The sequence below is a fragment of the Natator depressus genome, chromosome 8 (genome assembly GCF_965152275.1).
Source record: "Natator depressus isolate rNatDep1 chromosome 8, rNatDep2.hap1, whole genome shotgun sequence".
NCBI classification, from domain to species: domain Eukaryota; kingdom Metazoa; phylum Chordata; order Testudines; family Cheloniidae; genus Natator; species Natator depressus.
In genome coordinates, this window is record NC_134241.1 from 46,333,993 (window position 1) to 46,359,399 (window position 25,407).

Genomic DNA, 25,407 nt, shown 5'->3' on the forward strand with positions numbered 1-25,407 from the left:
GAAAATATTTAGTACTACTAGACCCCTGTGGGACCCCAATAGATACACACTCAGAGTTTGACAGTAAGCCATTGATAACTACACTTTGAGTATAGTCTTTCAACCAGTTGTACATCCACGTCCTAGTAATTTCATCTAAACCACATTTCCCTAGTTTTCATAAGAGACTGTCATGTGGTACTGTGTCAAAAGCCTTACTAAAATTAAGATATATCATGTCTTCTGCTTTCGCCCATCCACTAGGTGAGTAACCCCGTCAAAGAATGGGGTTTAGACATCAAGTGTAGAATAATCTCCATGCAACAACGATAAATTGAAATCTAGGCAAGGCTGGCATTGCCCATTATCCTCAAGGTAGATAGATTGTGTTCCATACATGTGAATTTTTCATATAAGACTTAAAAACAAAATTCTGTTATCTATGTGTAAATAGTGCAGCCTATGATTAGAGTTGGGTGGGGAATAGTTGTCCCAGCCCATGAAAATTTGAGGTTTCAAAAATTTTCCTCCACATTCGGATGAAACAAGACCTTTCAAAATGTTTTGCAAAAAAAACAGAGTGAGACCCCAGTATAGACAATAGCCTGCCTGTTCAGGCACTCCCCTGGGATGTGGGAAACCTGGGTTCAAGTCCCTGGTCTGAATCAGGCAGAGCAGGGATTTGAACTTGGGTCTCTCCCACATCTCAGGTGAGTTCCCTAACCACTGGGTTACTGGCTATTCTGGGGTTCTGTATCTATGTGAAAAATCCATCCTGGACTCGTGAAACCTTCCTGACAAAAGTTTTGTTAAAACTGACCCTTTCGTACAAAAAGTTTTGGTTTTGATGAATTGACATTTTCTGACAAAACCGTTCCACTGAAAAATTACCAACCAGCTCTACCTGTGTTGTGTTTTGGAAGTACGGAGGTTTGTCGCACTGTCACTGCACAGAATTTCCCTTCCAAACACTGCTGTGAAGCATCCTGTGTACCATTTGGCTGCCACCCTCCACTCCAGAGACTGCAGCAGTCCAGAGATTCTGTACCTATAATTGAACTTGGTCTTGTGAATTGCTGAGCACCCTGCTTTCAATGGGAGTTTTGCTCTTGCAATAGTAGGCCCATAATGCATATAGTGCTTTGGGAAGAAAGGGGATTTGTGAAATGTTATCCCTGATGGTGTGGCTGATGTGGTTGAGACCTCTGATGGTGTCACTAGAGTAGATATGGGGACAGAGTAGACAACGAAGTTTATTACAGGGATTGGTTCCTGGGTTAGTGTTTCTGTGGTGTGGTGTGTAGTTGCTGGTGAGTATTTGCTTCAGGTTGGGGGGCTGTCTGTAAGCGAGAACTGACCTGCTTCCCAAAGTCTGTGAGTGTGGGATCGTTTTCCAGGATAGGTTGTAGATCGTTGATGTGCTGGAGAGGTTTTAGCTGGGGGCTGTATGTGATGGCCAGTGGTGTTCTGTTATTTTCCTTATTGGGCCTGTCCTGTAGTAGGTGACTTCTGGATACCCATCTCGCTGTGTCAATCTGTTCCCTCACTTCCCCAGGTGGATACTGTAGTTGTAAGAACGCTTGATAGAGATCTTGTAGGTGTTTGTCTCTGTCTGAGGGATTGGAGCAAATTCGATTGTATCTTAGGGCTTGGCTGTAGACAATGGATCGCGTGATGTGTCCTGGATGGAAGCTGGAGGCATGTAGATAAGTATAGCTGTCAGTAGGTTTCCAGTATAGGGTAGTGTTCATGTGACCATCACTTATTTGCACTGTAGTGTCCAGGAAATGGATCTCTTGTGTGGACTGGTCCAGACTGAGGTTGATGGTGGGGTGGAAATTGTTGAAATCTCGGTGGAATTCAAGGGCCTCCTTCCCGTGGGTCCATATGATGAAGATGTCATCAATGTAGCGCAAGTAGAGGAGGGGTGCTAGGGAACGAGAGCTGAGGAAGCGTTGTTCAAAGTCAGCCATAAAAATGTTGGCATAGTGTGGGGCCATGCGGGTTCCCATAGCAGTGGCACTGACTTGAAGGTATAAGTTGTCCCCAAATTTGAAATGGTTGCGGTACAGATGAAACTTTAACTTGTAAACTAGGGCAGGGACTGTGTTCTGTGTTTGAACAGTGCCTAGGTGCTATTGCAGTACAAAAAATCTGTCATGATGCAGAAGGCGTTATTCTGAGATGTCACAACTTCTGAGGATAACCTGATGGAGCTGGAGCCTATGGCTATCATGTATCTGCTTTTTAATGTTTGTATCTGGTGCAGTTTACGGGGTTCAAAATATTCTTTTATATTTGGAAACCATAATCAAAATACTGTAGCCTACTTTCCCTACACCCTATGCGAGTTCTGGGCTTCAACAAGTTTTCCTAGATGCAGTACCTGTGATAAATGCATCACTTTGTACATCACAACTGAGCGAAACTGGCTAACTGGACTTCAGTATTAAATAAACTATTTTTAAGTGCCAAATACCCCTCTTATCCTGGTTACTAGGGAATTGAATACATATTACTCAACTAAATTCACTTTGGTTTACATTTGCAGTTCATCTTCAAGCGCTAATGCAACTCAGCAGCTGTTGACAAGTTAACCATACAGTTCCGAACACGTCAGGGTCAAACTTGTCAGCTCATTAGGCTACTGCATTTTAACATTCATGCATATCATGCCTTTAAGCCCTTAGCAGTGGGTATGAAAGGAGAGTATAAATTAAATACATAGGCATTTAGGGAGGAAGTTTTGGTTGCAGATAGGTAATGGGCAGGGATTGTGGGCACATATTTGGGGACTGAGACTCATGAGGTGGGGAAGTAGCGTTTGACATTGTAGCATAGGAAGTTTGTAGGGTCCTTGACTTTCTCCAGAGCTGTTAAGCAGCATGGGAGCAGGAGTGGAAGGATCTGATGTTAAGGCATGTCCCAAGGTGGGAGTTGGTGGGATGGACTCTGCTGTGAGAGGCAGGCAGAAAGAGTGAAGGGATTTTACAACTGAGCTAATGGAGGGGACATAGAGTGACAGACATTGAAGGAGAAGGATTATTGTTTGTCTTCTCCTCTCTCATCCTAGAGCCTCTTGGCTGATGCAAGGGAGATCTGGGGCATGGGTGATGGGAGGTTCTCTGCTCTTCTTCGGCCTCCATTTTTTTTGTTGTTCTCCCAGTTTGGAATAGCTCCCGGTGTCTGCTTCCACATATAGCTTTGCAAGTCAGCAGCAGTGTGAAACCAAACTTGTTGCTTTCAGTGCGGCCTACGTGTTCTGAAGAATTTATAACTGACTGCTCTTCCAGCTTACTGTGTGCTCCTGAGTTAATTGGGTACAGCAGAGTTTAGTTATGCTCAGAATCTCGAAAAGCTGGCTCCTTTCAGGAAAGTTCAGACTCAAGCTTGCTGGCCAGAAGCCAGGACAGAGGCACAAGAGCCACCCTGCTCTGGTTGGGGTTTCCAGGCACAAGCTGCACAAAAGGAATGTGGCCAGTTGCTAGCCTGGCTGAAACACCTATGGCACCGTTTGTACCACAACCGCTGCAGGTATCTCACTCTTTTAATAAGGATGTTATATGTAGTTGCATGTTTGTCTCTGTCATTAGTACTGCATGTGCTTTTAAAAGTGTTTAGCTGTCGTGAACTCGGAGACAAATACTGCCTCCTTTTCCATGAGAACAGAGGGCCTTGCACAGCAGAAGCAGTGTTCTGTCATTTGTGTGAGGTGGGAGGCTGCTCGTAGGGTGCATTGGGAGCTCCCAGCACTCTGATGTGCTTGGATGCCAAGCCAGTAGTATAGCTGGTGTATCCACTACCAGTATATGAATTGGCTGTCGTTTGTCCCCTGCAGAGAGGAGCCACAGGCATCATAGAAGCTACTGCAGTAGCAACTGTGCAGATGCTTAGAGGGTGGGTCTCCTCCCACATGGAGAGCTGTAGTACAGTTACTCTGGCTGAGTGCAGAGAACAGGGTGTGGTCCATAACATGTAAGTAATGTTCCTTTCCTTGGGCTATAGGATGAGGCCCAAGTTTTTAAAAGTGTGTAATGACTTTGAATGCCCCACTTTTGTGGTGATCAACTTGACACCTGAAAGGGACTTGGCTTTCAGAGGGCCTGTGGCCAGCACTTTTTGAGAATCAGGTCCCTTTAAATTGTCTCAATTTGGGCACCCAAAATCACTAGTCACTTTTAAAAACCTAGGTCTGACTGTACACAAGTGGTTGGAATAAGCTGAAAAATTGGTGAATTACTGACAGAGTGTTGGAGTCACTGAGTTGCAGTACTTCAAAATATGTTATCCCTAGTTTCATCTCAGCAACTGGAATCCATAAGTATTGTGCTAGATGCAATTTAGGTAATACATTTCCTTCAAATTTTGACTTTGCAAAGGAGAATAAGGCACAGTCAGCAGTTATTTATAAGGTTCATGTTGGAGAGTTGGAGTCTAAAGGTCTCCCCAGTGAGTGTACATACCCATTGTACAGCTTCATGTGATTCCATCTTAAAAGAGCTTAAGATCTTAAAGCACGCATCCGTCTGGTGGGTTGTTTGAGAGGATATTTGTTGGGTGGGTGTACAGTTCCAATATAATAGTTTCCGTGTTTCATGGGTACAATGATCTGATCAAGCCAAATTGGCTATAGGGGTTTGTCTTGCAACTAGGGAACATGATTCTTTCTTGATCTAGGTTTCATAACATTATTCTAGATATGAAAGCACCCTCTGTGCTCTGGAGACCTTATGTCAACATGCTATGAGGAACAGGTTCATCTATCTTGTCTTAGGAAGGCCTCTACAGTTCTGTGATAGTTTGAGCTCTTTTGGATGAGGCAGTCTGGTTTTTCCTTAGTGTTAGAGATGGCCAGAGCTGTTCACATCAGGCTACAACTTTAACCGGCTTTGATCATTCAGAAGTCAAGTATTGCTTCCTTTGCCTGTCATTGCTGGTTTCCTTGACAGATGTTCAGGCAGTGTCTTGCTGTCGGAGGCCCTTTTTGAAATCTTCCACAGTGATTTGACGTTTTTTTCCTTTTTTTAATACATAGGTTTTCATGAGCAAAACAAAGAAGAACTAGGTTTCAGAGTAACAGCCGTGTTAGTCTGTATTTGCAAAAAGAAAAGGAGTAATTGTGGCACCTTAGAGACTAACCAATTTATTTGAGCATAAGCTTTCGTGAGCTACAGCTCACTTCATCGGATACATACTCTGTACGTAGCTCACGAAAACTTATGCTCAAATAAATTGGTTAGTCTCTAAGGTGCCACAAGTACTCCTTTTCTTTTTGCAAAGAAGAACTAAGGAGTTACATTTTGTGTCTTTGATGACCAGTTCATTATACATTACACGTCTGTGCTGAGTTCTATACAGACTGCTGATTAAAAACTCCAGAAATAGCCTGTTTTCGGATTAACAAAGAGTTGTGGGTTTTTTAACTATTCTATTGCTTTTATGAAGGTGTCTTTTAAGAATGTTTAAAGTAGATGTTTTCTCTTTATGAGTTAGTTGGCTTAGGCTTTTTGTAGTGAACTTATTATGGAGCTTCACACATCTGTTTGAGAAAGGAGCTTCTTATAGGCTACTGCAGTGTTTTTGCAATTTTAATAGGCCTCGTTTATCCTATAAAGAAGCATACATTTTCCTACCTGATCAAGTGAGCAAACAATAGGGGTCAGATGTGGCAAAGACCCTAACAAAAAGCACATGTCCAGCTGTCAGAGTGAGGCAAAGTCATATCGGGATTGCTTGAAGTTATTAATGGCAGTAACATTTATGCTTCCTCCTGTTTTCCCAATTAAATTGAGAAACCTTTTTTCCTAAGGTGGCTCTGCAGCAGCTGGTTCTAATACTCGGTGTGTGAACATTGCCTGGGGTATCTCCATTTCTTTATAGTAGATGCTGGCTCAAGCACATTTAAGTAATAGTTCAGCTAAAGAGACCAGTTTGTTGGAAAGCAGTAATTATTAAGGGATTTATTTTGAGAGTGGTTTTTTTGATCATTTGTGGTGAGTATGGCCAAGGTTTTTAAAAATAAAAGCCTAAAGTTAGGCTTCTAAATCCATATTTCGGTGTGTGAATAAATGGCCTGATTTTCAGTAGTACTGAGAACTAGAGCTGGGTGACATTTTGTCAGCCAGTAGTAGTCATGCCAAAAAATGCATTTTTCAGGGCTCAAACTGTTCGCAAATTTGGTTGAATTCAATTAATAGTTTCATCCAGAAAAAGATTTTAAAAAAAAAAAGAAAAAAGTCAGCACTTTGTTGTGACCATTTTGAAATGTCTTGTTTGATTTTGGTGTTTCAAAATGGAAAACCATTTTGAAATTTGGCCAATTGAAAAAAATAAAAGGGTGAAAAACAACAAAGTGCGTTTTTCGATTCAGTGACAAAAATTGAAAAGAAAAATTTGGTTTCATTTTGAACTAAACTGTATTTTCAGGGAGATTTTTTTTGGTTCAGCCTCTGAATTGAAAAATCAGTTATTTGCTCAGGTCTACTGAGAACCCACCTTTTTCTGCTGACTTCAGCAGGATATTGGGTTCACAGCATGTTTTAAAATGAGGCTGTTTATTTAGACACCAAAATATAGATTTAGAAGCCTAACTTTAATACTGGTTTCAGAGTAGCAGCCATGTTAGTCTGTATTCGCAAAAAGAAAAGGAGTACTTGTGGCACCTTAGAGACTCTAAGGTGCCACAAGTACTCCTTTTCTTTTAACTTTAATACTGAATTTTTTAAAATCTTGCCTATGATTTTATTATATATAAAGCTATCAAAGTGTAGAGGCTTCAGTATCAAATTGATTAACATTGCACTATGAAAGGCACCTGAGGCTGGGATCGACTCCTTTGACTTTATAATAAAATATTTGTTCATCAGAATCATACTGCTTGCTGATAGTGAATAGAAAGAATTGCCAAGGAAGTGTGACTGAAATTCATTTCACATTGTGCGTTTTTTTTGTTCTTCCTTCATTGAAAAGTACTACTGTCTGATACTTTTTTATTCCTTTAATTTAACATGGTCAAAGGCTGGAAACCACGGCCATGTCTATACTACTGGCTTAATCAGCACCACTGTGATGGATGCAGTGGTGTCGATTTAGCAGGTCTGCTGAAGAGATGCTAAGTTGATGGCAAAGCGCTCTCCCATTGATATCTGCACTTCACCTCCCCGAGATGCAGAAGCTATGTCGATGGGAGAGGGTCTCCCGTCAACATAGCGCAGTGTAGACACCTCTGTAAGTCAACCTAAGTTACATCGCCTTCAGTTATGTAAGTTACACAATTGAACTAGTGTAACTTAGATCGACTTACAGCGTTAGTGTAGACCAGTCCCAAGTATTTTTCAAATCTGTAGTTGCCAATCTCTAGTATTGAAGTTACAAAACTGTATTAATGCACAATTTCATTGAACTATTTCATGTATGTCACAGAAGGGACAGATTAAAAATTGTTCATCAATGGATGATGAATAGAGTGTGTTGCATGAAATGCTGCCATCAAAAATTTAAGATGACAAAACTTGGATGTCTACAATGTCAGAGGAGAGAAGCAACAAATCTCCTGGGGTGTTCAGGATCTTTGCAAGAGAGTAAAGTTTTTGCTGCAGCTCCTTCTAACCTTTGAGAATATGTCTAAACTGCAATTAAAAACCCGCAGCTGGGCCATGCCAGCTGACTCGGGCTTGCGGGGCTCGGGCCAAGGGACTGTTTAACTGCAGTGTAGATGTTCTGGCTTGGGCTGGAGCTCAGGCTCCAGGGCCCTGAGAGATGGGAGGATCCCAGAACTTGTGCTGCCAGAGCATCTACACGGTAATTAAACAGCCCCACAAGCCCAAGTCATCTGGCATGGGCCAGCCACAGGTGTCTAATTGCAGTATAGACATACCCTCAGAGGCTCACAGGAGGCAAATCTGTACAGCCACAAACTCTGTAAGCTCAGCATAAGAAGCGCAGTCTCCTAAGGGACAGAGTAGTGGTGCTCTTCCGAAGGCGAGGCTTTGCTACTCAGTACCTTAGGAGAGGTACTCTTCTCAAGCAGACCTTAAGAAGCTTCTGGATGCAGAGACGGCCTCCTGGGAACCTCAGAAAGGAGCATCTGGAAGAGTTCCACAGGAGAGATAAGCCTGGGGATCCTGAGCTGGAAAAGGGCTGTGTGGGATGGCTCTCAGCCATTAGAACTTTGGGCACTTTGGGGAAAGGGGAATTTGACAGCTATATCACCGAGCATCTGAACGCTGCAGGAGGGGAAGTCTGCTACCTCTCCTCCAGAGTTCCCCACACTCCCCGCTCCTGTGCAGAAGAGCTGTTGCAGTGTCCTCCTTCCTCACAGCAGCTCAGGTATACTTTGTCTCTCTACAGTTGGCTTAGCTTTTTATCAGTGTTTTTTAAAAGATTTGAGCTGATACAAGGAGAAATCATTTCAATATTTGAAATTATATTTCCATGCTGTATTGGCTTTTGGAGTAAAAGCTGATACAAGAGTAGAAGTTGAATATCCGTTGTCTGTTAATTCCATAAAACAGAAGTTAAAGAATTGTAGTTTTACAGTGAAATAATTTCTATATTTCCCAGGTCTTTGCTTTTTTTATCTTAGGCCCCGATCCGGCAAATATGCACATGCTTATCTTTCTGCGTGTGTGTAGTCCCAGTGACTTCAATGGGACCGTTCACATGCAGGAGCATTTGCAAGATTGGGGCCTTCGCTTTTTTTGTATTCTAAAAATGATCACTAGATCTGTAAGAAACTGTCTCCCTATCCCAGATAATCGGTGGCCTATTTTTATTATCAGGAAATCCCATATTCTCCGTAACCTTGCAATGTTATCAGGTGGTTCTATCCTCCTCCAAAGTATTGCCAGAGAGAACCTTGACATTCAGTAGCAGCTGATGGCAGTTTAGTTTTGTGGAATGCCTGTCTTTTTATCTGGGAAACCCAAAAGCGCTACCAATAGATCCAGTGGCAGTTTCATTTTGGGTCAATCCATTCAGGTCAACAACCTGAAACTCAAGCAAGTCATACAAAAAGTGGAAACTAGGCCAAGTTACAAAGAATAAATATACATACCAAACCAAACCAAGTGTGTTAGGGACAAAATTAGAAGGCACAGAATGAGATTCAACTAGCTAGGGACATAAAGGGAAACAAGAAAATATCTTACAAATATATTAGAAGCAAGAGGAAGACCAAGGATAGGGTTCATCCATTACTCAGTGAGAAGGGAAAGACAATAACAGAAAATGCAGCAATGGCTGAAAGTTTTAAAAGCCTTTTTTGTTTTCAACAAAAAGGTTAACAGTGATTGGATGACTAACCTGGTGAACATCAATGTAAACGTGGTAGGATCTGAGGCTAAAATAGGGAAATAACAAGTTACTTAGACAAGTTAGATGTTTTATGGTTGGGAAGGCCTGATGAAATACATCCTAGAATATTTAAGGAACAGGCTGAAGAGATCTCTGAGCCATTAGCGATTATCTTTGAGAACTCATGGAGGAAGGGAAAGATCCCAGAGGACTGGAAAAGGGCAAATACAGTACCTATCTATAAAAAGGGGAATAAGGACAACCCAGGGTATTACAGACCAGTGAGTTTAATTTTGGTACCAGAAAGATAATGGAGCAAATAATCAAACAATCATTTTGTAAGCACCTAGAAGATAAGGTGATAAGTAACAGTCAACATGGATTTGTCAAGAACAAATCATGTAAAACTAACCTAATATCCTTCTTTGACAGGGTAACAAGCCTTGTGGCTAGGAGGGGAAGTGGTAGATGTGATATATTGTGACATTAGTAAGGCTTTTGATACAGTCTCATGTGACCATCTCTTAAATAAACCATACTCTGAGAATAATCAATGGTTCATGGTCAAGCTAGAAGGGCATATTGAGTGGGGTTCCCATAGGGACCTATCCTGGGTCCGGTTCTGTTCAATGTCTTCATAAATAATTTGGATAATGTCAGAGAACGTACACTTACAAAGTTTGCAGACGATTGCAAGCTGGGAGGAGTTGCAAGCGCTTTGGAGACAAGATTAGAATTCAAAATAATCTTGACAAACTGGAGAAATGGTCAGAATTAAATAGGATGAAATTCAATAAGGACAAATGCAAAGTACTACACTTAACAAGGAATAATCAATTGCACAAATACAAAATGGGAAATGACTGCCTAGGGGAGGAGTACTGCAGAGAAGGATCTGGAAGGGTGTAGTGGATCACAAACTAAATATGTGTCAACAATGTAATACTGTGGCCAAAAAAAACAACAACAAAAACCCCCACCATTCTGGGATGTATTAGCAGGAGTGTTGTAAGCATGACACAAGAAGTAATTTTTCCACTCTAATCAGCACTGATAAGGCGCCAGCTGGAGTACTGTGTGCAGTTCTGGGCACCACACTTCAGGAAAGATGTGGACAAATTGGACCAAGTCTGGAGGAGAGCAACAAAAATGATTAAAAGTCTAGAAAACATGACCCATGAGGATAGCTTTAAAAAAATTGAGTTTGTTTAGTCTGGAGAAGAGAAGACTGAGGAGGACATAAGTCTTCAGATACATAAAAGGCTGTACTAAAGAGGAGGGTGATAAATTGTTCTCCTTAGCCGCTGAAGACAGGAAAAAGAAGTAATGGGCTTAAATTCAGCAAGGGAGATTTAGGTTAGACATTAGGAAGAACTTCCTTACTGTAAGTGTAGTAAGGCACTGGAACAAATTACCTAGGGTTGTGGTGGAATCTCTGTCGCTGGAGGGTCTTATGGACAGGTTAGACCAATACCTGTAAGGGATGGTCTAGATCGGGGTGGGCAAACTTTTTGGCCCGAGGGTCACATCTGGATATGGAAATTGTGTGGTGGGCCATGAATGCTCACGAAATTGGGGGTTGGGATGCTGGATGGAGTGAGGGCTCTGGCTGGGTGTGCAGGCTCAGGGGTGGGGTCAGAAATGAGGAGTTCAGGGTGCAGGAAGGGGCTCTGGGCTGGGGCGGGGGTTGGGATGCGGGGGTGGGTGAGGGCTCTGGGGTGGGGCTGGTGATGAGGGGTTGGGGGTGCAGGAGGGTGCTTCGAGCTGGGACCAAGAAGTTCGGAGAGCAAGAGAGGGATCAGGGCTGGGGAAGGGGGTTGGGGTGCAGGAGGGGGTCAGGGGTGCAGGCTTCAGGTGGCGCTTACCTCAAGCAGCTCCCACAAGCAGCGGCATGTTCACCCTCCAGCTCTAAATGGTGGCACAGCCAGGCGGCTCTGCGCGCTGCCCTGTCCACAGGCACCACCCCTGCAGCTCCCATCAGCTGTGGTTCGCGGTGCTTGGGGCGGGGGCAGCATGTGGAGTCCCTTGGCTGCCGCTTCACATAGGAGCCAGAGTAGGGACATACCACTGCTACCGGGAGCTGCGTGGAGCAGGGCAAGCCCCTGACCCTGCTCTCTGGCGGGCGCTCAAGGGCCTAATTAAAACGTCTGGAGGGCTGGATGTGGCCCCAGGTCTGTAGTTTGCCCACCCCTGATCTAGATCATTGATGGGCAACCTGCAGGCTGTATGCGGCCCATCAAGGTAAGCTGATTGCGGGCCGCAAGACATTTTGCTGACGTTGACCATCCGCAGGTCCCAGCGGCCGCAGTTTGCTGTTCCCAGCCAATGGGAGCTGTGGGAAGCGGCAGCTGGCTGCAGTTTGCTGTTCCCGGCCAATGGGCACTGCGGGAACTGGTGGGCTACTGGCTGCTGCTTCCCGCAGTTCCCATTGGCCAGAAATGGCAAACCACAGCCACTGGGAGCTGCGGGGGGCCATGCCTGTGGATGGTCAACGTAAGCAAAGTGTCTCACGGCCCACAATCAGCTTGCCCACCACTAGTCTAGATAATGCTTAGTCCTGCCTCAGTGCAGGGAACGGGAGTAGGTTAGTGGTTCTCAACCATGAGTGCGCGTACCCCTGAGGGTATGCAGAGGTCTTCCAGGGGATACTTCAACTCATCTACATATTTGCCTAATTTTATAATAGGTTACATTTTTGGCACTAGTGAAGTCAGTGCAAACTAAAATTTCATACAATGACTTGTTTATACTGCTCTATATACTATACACTTAAATGTAAGTACAGTATTTATATTCCAGTTGATTTATTTTATAATTATATGGTAAAGATGAGAGAGTAAGCAATTTTTCAGTAATAGTGTGCTGTTGCACTTTTGTATTTTTGTGTCTGATTTTGTAAGCAAGTAGTTTTTAAGCGAGGTGAAACTTGGGGGTACGCAAGACAAATCAGACTCTTGAAAGGGGTACAGTAGTTCTAGAAAGGTTGAGAACCACTGTACTAGGTGACCTATCGAGGTCCCTTCCAGCCCTACATTTCTATGATCTCTTTATGCCCTCAAGCTGCTGTACTCAGGAATTGAGCAGGGGAGTTTTTAATGCCTTGTTCATGTGGAACCTAGAAGTTCAGTAACAGAATTTCCCTCTTGTGTACCTTGAAAGCCAGGTGCCATAGAAAGCTTTGTGCCTGCTCCTGCTCCCATTGAAGTCCAGGAAATGTGGTTCCAAGGAGCATTAAGTTATGTCAGAGGCCTGTAAAATTTCTCCTAATAGGATGAGTTGCTGGAGTAGAAGGATATTTTTAGGCATTTCAGAATTATATTTTGATGTTGTGAAATGTGGTGGTGATATGGTAGTGGGTTTATATAATGCACTTTTTAGAGTTTGTGTTTTAATTATATTGTGTAATAACTAATCTATGTAACTCTTTTATAGTGAGTAATGTAGTATGTATGTTAGTGTTAAAGTACTTACAGGTAATAGATCCTGGAAACAGGAAATGAGATACTATAAACCCCTAGTAATTTGTTATTTTGACCTTTGTGTCTGGATAACAGGAAAGGAGGAAAGTAGATAAAATACCGAATTCTCACACTTTGCTGCATGCTTAGATTTGCACAATGTTCCTCCACCCATGTCAGGGCTGGGGCTTTCTTTAGCCTGGGCTACGCTAAAAAGACAAATAGTTTTTAACTTACAAAATTTCTTGTAAGTAACAATAGTTAGTTTCGCAGTTCCTGTTTGCTTCCTGGTCTGGATCTGGCCTGTTGGGTGATCTTGAGCAAGTCACTTCCCTCTCTGTACCTCAGTTTCTCCATCTGTAAATTGAGGATAATGATACTGACCTCCTTTGCAGAGCACTTTGAGATATAAAGAGAAGTACTACATTAGAGCTAGTGATTTATTATTAATGCTTAGTAATTCATAAACAACTTAATGTATTTACACAGTGGTCTTTACAAAAGGAACAGGTTTGCAAACCCTTTTGTGGATTCTTTTGATTAGTTAAGTTGTGTCCTACAAGGTTGATCTTTGCCATATGTAGATAAAGTGAATAGGATTTAAGCCATACACTGAATAACGTGGTCCAATGGTCTCAGATTTGGTACAATAATGTAATTTTCCTTTAGCTTTTTCACTATTTTTTCTAGCCCTTTTAACTGTAATAGTTTCTTAGGATCACTGCTGATTATGGTGTGGGCTTCTTAATGGAAGAACAGTTGTAATCTAATAAACTGGTTTCCTGATTCAGCACTGCAAGATATGTATATAAGAAGGCCAAGGCCAGCTTCTTGAAATTCTTACCATACTAGAATCCTTGTTTTAATTTACTTAATATTTACCAAAACTTACATTAAATTTACTGTAAGTTTGTGCTTGATGCTGAAATGTAGAATTGCTGTGCTAGTTAATATGTGTACAGAGGCTTCCTTTGAATTGCTCATTTTTCAGTGAAGTGTATTTAATGTTTTCCACATGGGTTGTGTTAAATATATTTCACACTTAAAGAGGTGATGTTGGTGATTCCATTAGAGACTAACTTGAATTCCTGTTATGCCATTCCATTTGGATAATGTAGTCCATAACTTGTATTCTTGCTGTGTGTTACTGCAGCATTGTTCAGGGCTGATTCTGCTCTTGAAATTCAAATGTCCAGATCTGTCCTGAACTAGTGCTATTTTTTCTTGACTGTGGGGCTAATAGAGAACTTTAGTGTTAGGGCTTGTCTACAAAGGGAGTTAAGGTGCAGCAAGCCAGGGTGTGAATCTACAGCATGCTAGAAGTTCCATAGTCCACTCGGACTGCTTCAAAAGTCACTTCCAAAGGGGAGAACATCAGAGTGGACTATGGTACTTGTGAGGCACTGCAGGTGGTCTGCAAGGCTAGCTAAAGTGCTGTAGCTTCACACCCCCGCTTGCCACACACTGTCTCACCACATAGACAAGCCCTTAAAATCACAAACTTGTCCAAAATAAAAAGTCAGATCCTGAAAATTATTGCATAGTTTTTCCTTGGTCCTTACGTAGGTACACTTGCCACTAAAGCCCAGGGGTATGTGGTCTTAGTAAGACCTACGTAAGGAATTCAGGCTTTGGTCATAGTTACCAGCACATGCCTTCTTAACATCCAAAGACTGAAAATCTGAAACCGTTTGGAACTCAGAACCCACCCCTCTAATTTGCAGAAAACTAGTTGTGAAAACAGCCCAAGGGACCTGATATTTTTCCATCCCAGCTGCTGCAGCTGAACTACAGCTGCAAATTAAAAAAAAAAAAAAAAAGAAAGAAAAAAAACAAGAAGAAAAGTATTGTTTCTGTAAACTGTTGAGTGTATTTTATAACAGCAATAATTCCCACAAAATCAGTTACGGCAGTTAATGACTGGTTTGTTAAGGCATTAACTACCCTCAGCTGGGAATGACCAATTTCTCTGGAATGGTTGTATAAGTACTAAGCATAATTCAATAACACTTTCAAATAATGATTTGGTTAATTACTGTTAAATTCTTGTGGAAATCCTATCTAAGTACTTATGACCTCCACATTTAATATCCAATGAGTTCATCATGATTCATGTTTATTACCATAAATACCAAAGGAATCCATAATGACTAGGCCATTATTTTTCCATGGGTGCCTTGACTGCTTTAGTCAATTTGGCTAATCTACCTTCAGTCATTAAGTGCCTGATTCTCAAAACTACCAGTCTTTGCAGGGCACTACTTTGGCACATTGCCAAAACATTGGTGACTTTTTATATGCGAACTGTTGGCAGAGAATCTTTGTACTTTTCCTAGTTAGGGGACTAATTTATGCCTACTGAATAAGTCATAGGGAAGTCCTTTGCAGTGCCTGCTTTTGCATGTGTGGCCCTGCGTTGTTATAAAAAATAGCATCCTGTTACCCCATCCTGTTCCTTTAAGGCTTCTGCATCCAGGAAGAGAGCTGTTCTTTACCCTGGCTCAAAGTGAGAGGGTCGAGACTGGGTCGGTCTTCAACAGAATCTCCAAATAATTCTGATTGACTCATGGCTTCACTCAGCAATGTTCAAACTAGAACAAAACACAAGATGTGTATCTTCTGATTAATTTGTTAAACAATGATCATTCACTCATGCCAGAATGATTAAAGGACTGGAAAACAAGCCTTATAGCGATAGATTCAAGGCGCTCAGTCTGTTTAGCTTAACAAAAGAAGGTTAAGGGGCACAGTTTATAAATACTTCCATGGGGAAAAATTTGATAATTGACTCTTCAATCTAGTGGACAAACGAATAACAAGATCTGATGGCTGGAAGCTGAAGCTAGACAAATTCGATCGATAAATAAGGTATACATTTTTAACAGTGGTGAGGGTAATCAACCATAGAAATAATTTAACAATGGTTGTGGTGGATTCTCCATCACTCACTGGCGATTTTTAAATCAACATTGCTTCCCCCCCGCCCCCAGAGACACTTCAAACAGGAATTAGTTGAGGGAAATTCTCTGGCCTGTGTCATACAGGAGGTCAGACTAGATGTTTTCTTCTGGCCTTGTAATCTTTGCATATACCTTTTAGGGAGTTAAAGTCCTTTTGAGCAAGGAGAGCACCTGGCTTGTCAGTCTGTCAACATTTCCTCTGAAGAGTATTATGCCACCTACTTTAAACTCAGTAGTCTGGCTAAATGCTCAAAAAACTAAGTGTTGATGTTGTTGAACTTGCAGACTGTTGATGTGTTGAATCTCCTTTCCCTGAATGACACTGGAAAAGAAGATAGCTAAAGGTTGTCTCCAATATTTGCCAATATGCTGATTGAGCCTGCCATGGTGCCTAGAGCAGGGGTTCTCAGGACAAATTTTTTGGTGGCCTCAGTGCGGCCACCAACTCTTGCTGATGCCCGCGCTTATATTTTTTCCTAAAATACTTGTGGGCTGGAGCCTGAAGGCCTATGTCCAGATCCTGAAGCCGCATGGACGGGGCCTAGAGATGGAGCCTGGGGCCTGCTGCCTCACAGCCGGAGCCCAGGACTGGAGCCTGAAGCCCCATGGCCAGAGTCTGCCACCCTGCCTCCCCAGGGCTGAAGCCCAAAGCCTAAGCCCCACTGCCCCTGGCAAGGTGGTGAACTCACTGGCTGCCCGCTCCTCCAGCGTTGTGCCACAGGTGTCTCCAGAGGGGGGCAGGGTCCAACCCCTACTGGCAGCCCCAGCAACCAATACCAAGGCGGTGCATCCAGGAGCAACAGGGAGGGGCCGCTACTTTGCCACTCCCCTCCCCCCCCCCCCCCCCATCACAGCCGAGGAGGCTGTGGATGCAAGAAAAGCCCCTGGTGGCCACGTGCTGCCACGGTGGCTGCATTTGAGAAATGATGGCCTAGAGTGGGTCACAGCTGAGAATGCCAAAGTCAGGACAGACTGACAGAAAACAGGGCAGATACACCCACACTGGTAGTATATTCTACAATTAGATTTAACCGAATCAGGAACAAATGAGTATTCCTGTATTGCTACACCAGTTTACCATGGAATCACAAAGTGTCTCTCCTTTGGCAATCCGACCCTGGTTTACCACTCAGAAAAACTGTACTTCTGTGATAAATGATCCAAAAATCACATATTAGGTTCTTCCAATTCCACGGAGCTGGCCACATACCTCAGATCAAAATATACTTCAGAATCTCACAAATTCCATGCTGCAGCCAATCTTTAGTAAATTAACTAAAGATTTATTAATAAAAAAAGAAAAGTGAATCATATTACATTACAGTCGATTTCAGAGTCTGTAGATCAGGATGACTGCAGTGATGTTAACTTCTGCTAGTTTGCAATAAATCTATCCGGTACATCCAAAAGATTAGAGCCCAAATGGTAGCCTGGATGTAGAGTCTGTTAGTCTTTCCATGAATCTTTTGGGGCATCCCAAGTAATTACTTGGGGATCTCCATCCAGTGGCTCAAACTTTCCCTTTTTAAAATTCAACAGATCAGAGATGTCAGGATCATGCCCGAAGTTTTTCTTTTATAGTTGAAACAGGCTGCCAAGTGTTTCGAGCACAGCACATACCCAAAGATTCCTCTTTAAGTCCACAGTAACCCACCCTTTGAGGGTAACATTCTACTTCCTATGTGTGACGAAGTGGGACTGTTCTTAATGTTTCCTCTGAATAGTGTGGGGGTGCCTCAGTTTCCCCTATGCAGTTCTTAAGTATCTCGGTGGTGGGGTAAGGGTGTATGATCATTGCAGAGCCCTAGAGGGCAGGTGTGTGCAGGAGTCTGGACACAGAGGATGGCCGACACCCTGTTTCCTGGCAACTGATGGCCTGGGCCCTTCCCCCCTGCAAGGTGAGAGCCAAAGGGTTGGAGAACAAAGGAATCAGGTGACCTCCTGGCCCGGGAAAGGAACAAAGCCCGGAGGAGGGGCTGGAGGGAGTTTCAGTTTGGTGCTGGCTGGGACATGGAGTGAAGGGCAGACGTGGTTGTCTGGCTCACTGTCCCCCAAAATGGACCCAGTGGAGGGGTCCTGTTCTCTGCACGTGCAAGCTCCGTTTTAGGCCATGTTCCTGTTGTCTAATAAACCTTCTGTTTTACTGGCTGGCTGAGAGTCACGTCTGACTGCGAAGTTGGGGTGCAGGACCCTCTGGCTTCCCCAGGAGCCACGCCTGGGTGGACTCGCTGTGGGGAAGCGCACGGAGGGGCAGAGGATGCTGAATGCTCCGAGGTCAGACCCAGGAAGATGGAAGCTGTGTGAGCTTTGTGTCCTGAAGACAGGCTGCTCACAGAGAGGAAACTGCCCCAGAGTCCTGACTGGCTTCGTGGGGAGCAGTTCCAGAGCATCGCCCAGGGACTCCGTGACACTATGCATATGCAGTTCTGCAGAAAAGGACCTAGGGATTGCAGTGGACGAGAAGCTGGATATGAGTCAACAGTGTGCCCTTGTTGCCAAGAAGGCTAACGGCATTTTGAGTTGCATAAGTAGGAGCATTGCCAGCAGATCAAGGGACGTGATCATTCCACACTATTCGGCATTGGTGAGGCCTCATCTTTCATAGATTCATAGAATATCAGAGTTGGAAGGGACCTCAGGAGGTCATCTAGTCCAACCCACTGCTCAAAGCAGGACCAATCCCCAATTTTTGCCTCAGTTCCCTAAATGGCCCCCTAAAGGATTGAACTCAGAACCCTGGGTTTAGCAGGCCAATGCTCAAATCACTGAGCTATCCCTCCCCCCTCTGGAGTACTGTGTCCAGTTTTGGGTCCCACACTACAAGAAGGGATGTGGAAAAATTGGAAAGAGTCCAACGGATGGCAACAAAAATGATTAGGGGGCTGGAACACATGACTTATGAGGAGAGGCTGAGGAACTGGGCTTATTTAGTCTGCAGAAGAGAAGAATGAGGGGGGATTTGATAGCTGCTTTCAACTACCTGAAAGGGGGTTCCAAAGGGGATGGATCTAGACTGTTCTCAGTGGTAACAGATGACAGAACAAGGAGTAATGGTCTCAAGTTGCAGTGGGGGAGGTTTAGGTTGGATATTAGGAAAAACTTTTTCACTAGGAGGGTGGTAAAGCACTGGAATGGGTTACCTAGGGAGATGGTGGAATCTCCTTCCTTTGAGGTTTTTAAGGTCAGGCTTGACAAAGCCCTGGCTGGGATGATTTAGTTAGGGATTGGTCCTGCTTTGAGCAGGGGGTTGGACTAGATGATCTCCTGAAGTCTCTTCCAACCTTGATATTCTATGATTCTATGATACACAGGTAATCCAGCTACTCTGATTTATACAAGGCAGTTCCCGGTTATTCATTATAACAGGGATAGATAAGTTGAAGAAAATATAGGGAATATTCATTTTGATTCATGCAGTATATACACATCTTGTGAATATACGACCAAACACTAAATACAGGCTTTTGATCTAATAACAATTGACTATAGTTACATATTTAATGTAAAGGTAATTAGTTACAAGATATAGACAGACATAAACATAAACACAGCATCTTCCTTGATTTCTTTTCAACACAAATGAATTAGCCTAATCTATTAATCCCTTTTAACATCTCTTTGATACCCACACACAAGTGAATTGTCCTGATTACAGTTGCAGTGCCTCTTCTCAAGCCTTTAAGGTTCATACCCAGGTTACTTGGCCTGTTGATCCTAACCTGAACTGGTTTGCCAGCATCACAGAGCCCACCTAATAAAGCATTGGATCAGAGTGTGGTACTGAAACTGTGCCAGCTGTGTTGATGGATGACCTCTTCCAGTCAAAACATTCTTCCTCAGCCTCTTTCCTGCAGCATTCAACCCTTTGATTCTTGACCTGCTGCTATTTTGCCTGGGAACCAATAGTGGTCAGTGGTAAGGTGGTCAATGGTTCTGTTTCTTCCTACTGGGCTGCACTCAAAGTGTTTGTGATGGACCTCTGGGAAACTTTCGGCAAACCAGCAGAGCTTTGAAGCTGTGGAGACTGAAATTCTTTCCTTCATTTTTTTCTGTCCCTTCTTTACAAATATAGGCAAATAAAAGAAATTTAAAAGAGAACCTAGTAAATTAAATACAAAAAATTATGGCCACACAGCACTACGGTTGCACTGTGGTTGCACCATGTAGTTCCAGCCCTTTGTGCATGTGTATTATAATAGTCTTTAATGACATGGTTACATACTGTACATAAGGATGTAGAAAAAAATCATACCCCATTATATTCCAGTATTTGAGAAATTGTATGTAATTATCAAAGATTGTGTTGAAATGGATGTGCACAAGAGGGACAGAGTGAAGGTTTAACCATGCAGCAATAATGATGTATGAGGGTTTTTGCATTAAGAAAATACAAAGGATTAAAGTATTAAAGAGACAGTAAGTCCTGCTCCCAGAAACCTTCCATCCCAACCCCAAGATAATTCCTAATACTGGTGAGTGCAGAGGTTAAAGTAGCCATAGAATGTAAGATGGTAGTGGTTAGCTTTTGGTTTCTTCCCCCCTCCCCCAATGTCTAGATACTTAATAAGCCTGGAATTCTGGATTCTGTAAACTTTGTTTTGTTGCATTGGTTCCTCTTTAATTCTCCTTTGTCTTCAACCATTGTTAATTTCATGCTGCTTGCATATGTGTAGTGCTGCCACCTCCGTGCGTCTTTAGAACTTTTCTGTGTCAGGTGCAGTAGGCATTACTGTAGCACCTTAGACGCTTTCTACTAAAGTTGAATAGGTGGATCCATTTTGAATTTTTGGACATGTTGGAAATATCATTCAACATGTTGCTTGAGGTGCTCTATAGGCATGGTATGAAACTCTGCGCCACAGATGCTTGTTTGTGTAAATCCAGCTGTGTTGAGAGTCACAAGAAACCCTTTGCCTTCACATTCTACTGTCTCTGTAATAGGAGTCTGGAAAGGGAGTGAATAACTGTGGAAACCGGGGGAGTGAGTTGTCCAGTGACCTGGGCATAAGCGGCGCTAGTGTTTCCAAAAGAACACAAGACCTCTATATTCTATTGTCTAGAACAGTGGTTCCTAAACTTGTTCCGCCGCTTGTGCAGGGAAAGCCCCTGGCGGGTGGGCCGGTTTGTTTACCTGCCGCCTCCACAGGTTCGGCTGATCGCGGCTCCCACTGGCTGCAGTTCGCTGCTCCAGGCCAATGGGAGCTGCTGGAAGTGGCGGTCAGAATGAGGGGGGATTTGATAGCTGCTTTCAACTACCTGAAAGGGGGTTCCAAAGGGGATGGATCTAGACTGTTCTCAGTGGTAACAGATGACAGAACAAGGAGTAATGGTCTCAAGTTGCAGTGGCGGTCAGTATGTCCCTCAGCCCGCCCCGCTTCCAGCAGCTCCCATTGGCCTGGAGCAGCGAACTGCGGCCAGTGGGAGCCGCGATCGGCCGAACCTGCAGATGCAGCAGGTAAACAAACCGGCCCACCCGCCAGGGGCTTTCCCTGCACAAGCGGCGGAACAAGTTTGGAACCACTGGTCTAGAAAAGTGATTTTTTTCAACCTATTTTCATTTGTGGACGCCTAAAAAATTTCAGATGGAGGTGCGGACCCCTTTGGAATTCTTAGACATAGTCTGCGGACCCTCTGGTCTGTGGATCACAAGTTGAAAACCACTGTTCTGTGGAACCGACAACCTTTCTTGAACCCCTTAGACATAGTCTGCGGACCCCCAGTTGAAAATCACTGGTCTAGAAATAAGCTGCAACTATCTTAATAGCACTTGAAATTCAAAGGAAAGATTTAACTGGCTGTTTGTTCCAGCTAATAATTTCGATTACTAGAGGTAAAGGTTGTTTACAAGAATGAAAAGCTTTGTCGTGTTTGTTAAACATAATTGTGCCAGATCCTTGGCTGGTGTAACCAGTATAGTTCCCATTGAGTGACTTCTGTGGAGTGATGCCAGTTTCCATCAGCTGAGAATCTGGCCCAATTTTAGTCTAGTTCATTATTTTGTTACTATTGTTTAGCGGATCATCCACCTCTGCTTCTCTTGGAGGTTCCTGTGTTGGCCAGCAAGACACAAGTCAGGCATCCGACTCCTAAGCTGACATGGGGAAGGAAGTTCTGAGAGCAGTGGAAACAACTCCTTATTCCGACCCCCTAAGACTTGAGGGCATGACTCACTCTTTTTAAAGCCTCTAGCTGTATCTATAGCAGTTTGGCCCTGCACCTTTCATATTGTAGTTGGCTTTACAATTTCACTCCATTGAAATGGGCTGGTGAGATATGTATTGTCTCTACTAGAGGAAAAATAAAAAATGAAAAGAAATTGCCATGTTTGCTTAAAAATCTTCGCAACTGCAGGATATTCATTGTGTTATCTTACCATTAGTCAGTTGGGCATGATTCTTTCCACAGTTACTATAGAAAAGTACTATTTCTAAAGTGGGCCAGAGGTTGCAAGGTAAGACAGCTGTTGCTAAATTATCTCCCAATCGTAGCTGAGGGATCAATTTCCCCTTTTGCTTAGCAGAGGAAAGAACACAATGTCTCTTTGCAAATGGTGAGTTTGTTAAAGCAACCACTGACAGGGTTTCATGTTATTTTTAAAAATTAATCATTCTGATCTGATAGAGGAGACCTAGGTCCCTCATAATGACACTTAGTGGGAGGAGTTTAACTATGATGGTTGTCTTAGAGCATCAACACGTTGCCAAGGTATCGCATAGGTACCACTTCTATTTCCTGCCCTAAATATAGGGGGAATTGTGGCATTTCAAATAACCTTGTGTGGTAATTGCAGCCAAATGCTGACTTCATAATGGTGGCTGCTATATATCCTGATTCAATCCATAGGCATGTTCAGATAAATGCACTAATACCACCTATCACCAATATTACACTTGTGACAATCAGGGTCCAGAGAGTCCAAGGGAAGAAGGGGGGGTCTGAACCCCAAAGAATAAGCAATTGAATCAGCGGGTTATATACAATGTTGTTTGTGTATAAAGATATGCCAAGTAAAGTCTTTTAGGAAAGCTTGTAATGTTCTGAACTTCATGGTCACTAGGAGATCTGGATAGAGGTTGTGGTTATGAATATATGCATGTGTATGTGTGTAGAACATTGTAATTGCAACACGAGTGCACCAACAGCATTATCTCACAGCAGTGTGGGGAAGCAATCTGGCAGGGAGGGGCACCTCCCAGGGTAGTTGTTTACATGAAACTAACTCCAAGCACCAAGCGTCCTACAACCCAGGGAAGAACAATCATGGACTGCTACATGGAAAGTCGTTGAAACTGAAAAGAAACCCCGTCTTGAACCCCTAAGAAAGAAGGGAATTTTCCCTGTGCTGTGTAACCATGAATTAACGTAGTCTGGAAGAAAGGAAGAAAACTCTGCAAACCTTGTTAAAAGGGAAGGGGTATGAAATGAAGGCTATCCCTAGTGTGCAAACCATCTGGAGTGTGTCCCTCAAAGTGAACTGGTGATTGGGAGCTGGTTTCACCCCTTCAGGGGTGGTGAATCAGATGGGAACAATCCAAGTGTCTGTTAGTTAAGAACTTGGGCAGACTCGGGAGCTGAAAGGGATCTTGAGGTGATCCTGCAAGGAGTAACTAGGCCTGTGCAAGCCAGGGTGAAACATTTATGCTTGTAGGTTGGCTACTGGTGTCAGAGCTCTGAGCCATAGCAGCACAGCGTTAAGGCAGTGAAATCTACAAGGCCGGCAGTGACAGAACCCCTCATTGGTCTGGGTGATCTCCAAAATGTCACACCTGTCAATCCAAAAACACTCAATTTTCTTTTCTTTATAATGTGTTCTATACGGCTTTTGTGTTGTTTATCTAACCTGTGTTCAGTTGCCTTCCTGCCCCTTGCAAATGCTTAAATGACACTGGAACACCAGAATATCTTACCTTTATATTACCAGTTTTACTGCAATTGTTCATCTGTTACATTCTTTTATTTTCAATGCTGATAGAAAACTCTCTGATAGTATTATGTATGTGGAAAAAGTTAGTTGTCTCAGCTTGGCATCCACATCAACAGCCTAGTTGGCCTTAATTTGTTCCTTTGCCGACATTCTCGGCAGAGAGAAGGTTTGGATGGGCCACTGAGACTGAACTCCCCTTTCAATCATAGAAGGTGGATCCCTGCATAGTAGGGATGAACATACATTCCCAAATTACACTGTGCAGGAAACTGGTACTGCCACTGCCTATGCTGTGTATGATGTGTGGATAAATAGAAGAGACTGGTCCTGAGGGGCTGTCAGTCCAGCATCCTTCACTAATACTAATGTGTCACATACACGTTAATAAAGAATCTTGTTAAAGCAACAGAGAATTTAAAAAGTGTTATCATGGTAATCTTAATTAAAGAATTAGACTCTAGTGGAGAAATAGGAATGTACAGTAACTACAGTGTTGAGGATTTTAGTTAACACATAAATTCATGTTGTGTTTTTTATTCTCCCTAGCAAATGAAAGCTACAGACAGGTAGCAATGTGTGTTCTGTATCACATAAGCATGGACGACCGCTTTAAATCGATGTTTGCGTACACAGACTGTATACCACAGGTATGTGTTTTCCTTCTAGACGCATTCCACCACAAACATACCATTTGTCGCCTTCCTGGTAGCAGAGGTCACAGTGACACCTTCAGGTGATAATGGGAACAACAATGTTTCTTCCCAGTCAAATAACTATGAGCCTCTATTAATACGGCAGCTTAACCATTCAGACTACCGTTAAGCAGCCCTCCTCGGAAGGAATAGGTGACCAACTTTGTCTGTCAGTGCTGCTGGCAAATAAGGCACATCAGCTTATTGACAAGGGTATAGGCAATCAGAAAATACCAATAGAAGATTAGCCATGTTAAAGGGAAATGACAATTGGTTCCCTATATAATTACTGTATATGTCCTGGAGAGCTTTGCTTTTTGCAGTTTCAGAAGATACTCATTTTGAGTATCAGAACATCATTGTCTGCAGTGTTACAGAATATGAGCTGGAAACCAGCCAAGCAAATGTTACATCACTGCACGGACTATCTCTGCTCTGACTACAGTCCCACTAAATAAAGGACACATGAAAACTGTGGAGTTGGGAAAGAAATACCTTTTACTTACCTTCTGGATTAAGGATTGTTTGGTGCCTCTCTCTGTCTGTAGGGAATAAACAAACAAAATTTCATTAAAGAGAAAAAGACCTGGATCTTTTAAACAACTGTATGATTCAGTTTCTCAGGGTTCTGATTTAAGGTTAGAGTTGAGGATACATCTCATAAGTGTAAAAAGCTTTCTGGTTGCTTTTTTTAGAATTGCACCACTCTGTTCTCTTTCCTGCCAAACATCTTTTTAACATCAAGCATATCCGCGATGGGAAGTTGCAATGGAAAGTTTTCAGAACATTTTTTGTCAGTATTTCATGGCAAAAGTTGTAATGTTCTTCCAAGTCGGGGGGAAGAAGGAGGATCTGATGGGAATAGCAAGTGTATGTTGCAAAATACTCTTGTAAACATCCTGCAGATTGTTTGCCACAGGATGAAGTTGTATGCTAAGAAGCCCAAATGATACAGAGAACCCACTACTTTTGAATTGTCTCCCACCAAAACCAGAGGCTTTGTTTTGCACTATAGGGCTCAGTTATGATGTGATTTTGGAAAATATGGGCATGGTTTAAAAGCCCCTAGTGCCAAATATAAAGAACCATGGAAATTTCAA

The 25,407-nt window shown here is 43.0% G+C and overlaps 1 protein-coding gene across 2 annotated transcripts in view; it reads left to right on the forward strand.

Annotated features, from left to right (window-relative positions):
- KIFAP3 (kinesin associated protein 3) overlaps window positions 1-25,407 on the forward strand; it is a 126,052-nt gene that overhangs the window by 25,318 nt on the left and 75,327 nt on the right. For both annotated transcript variants that reach the window (XM_074960930.1, XM_074960929.1), the window contains exon 11: window positions 24,162-24,262. In XM_074960930.1, the coding sequence (XP_074817031.1) occupies window positions 24,162-24,262 (101 nt within the window). The remainder of the gene's footprint in view (window positions 1-24,161; window positions 24,263-25,407) is intronic.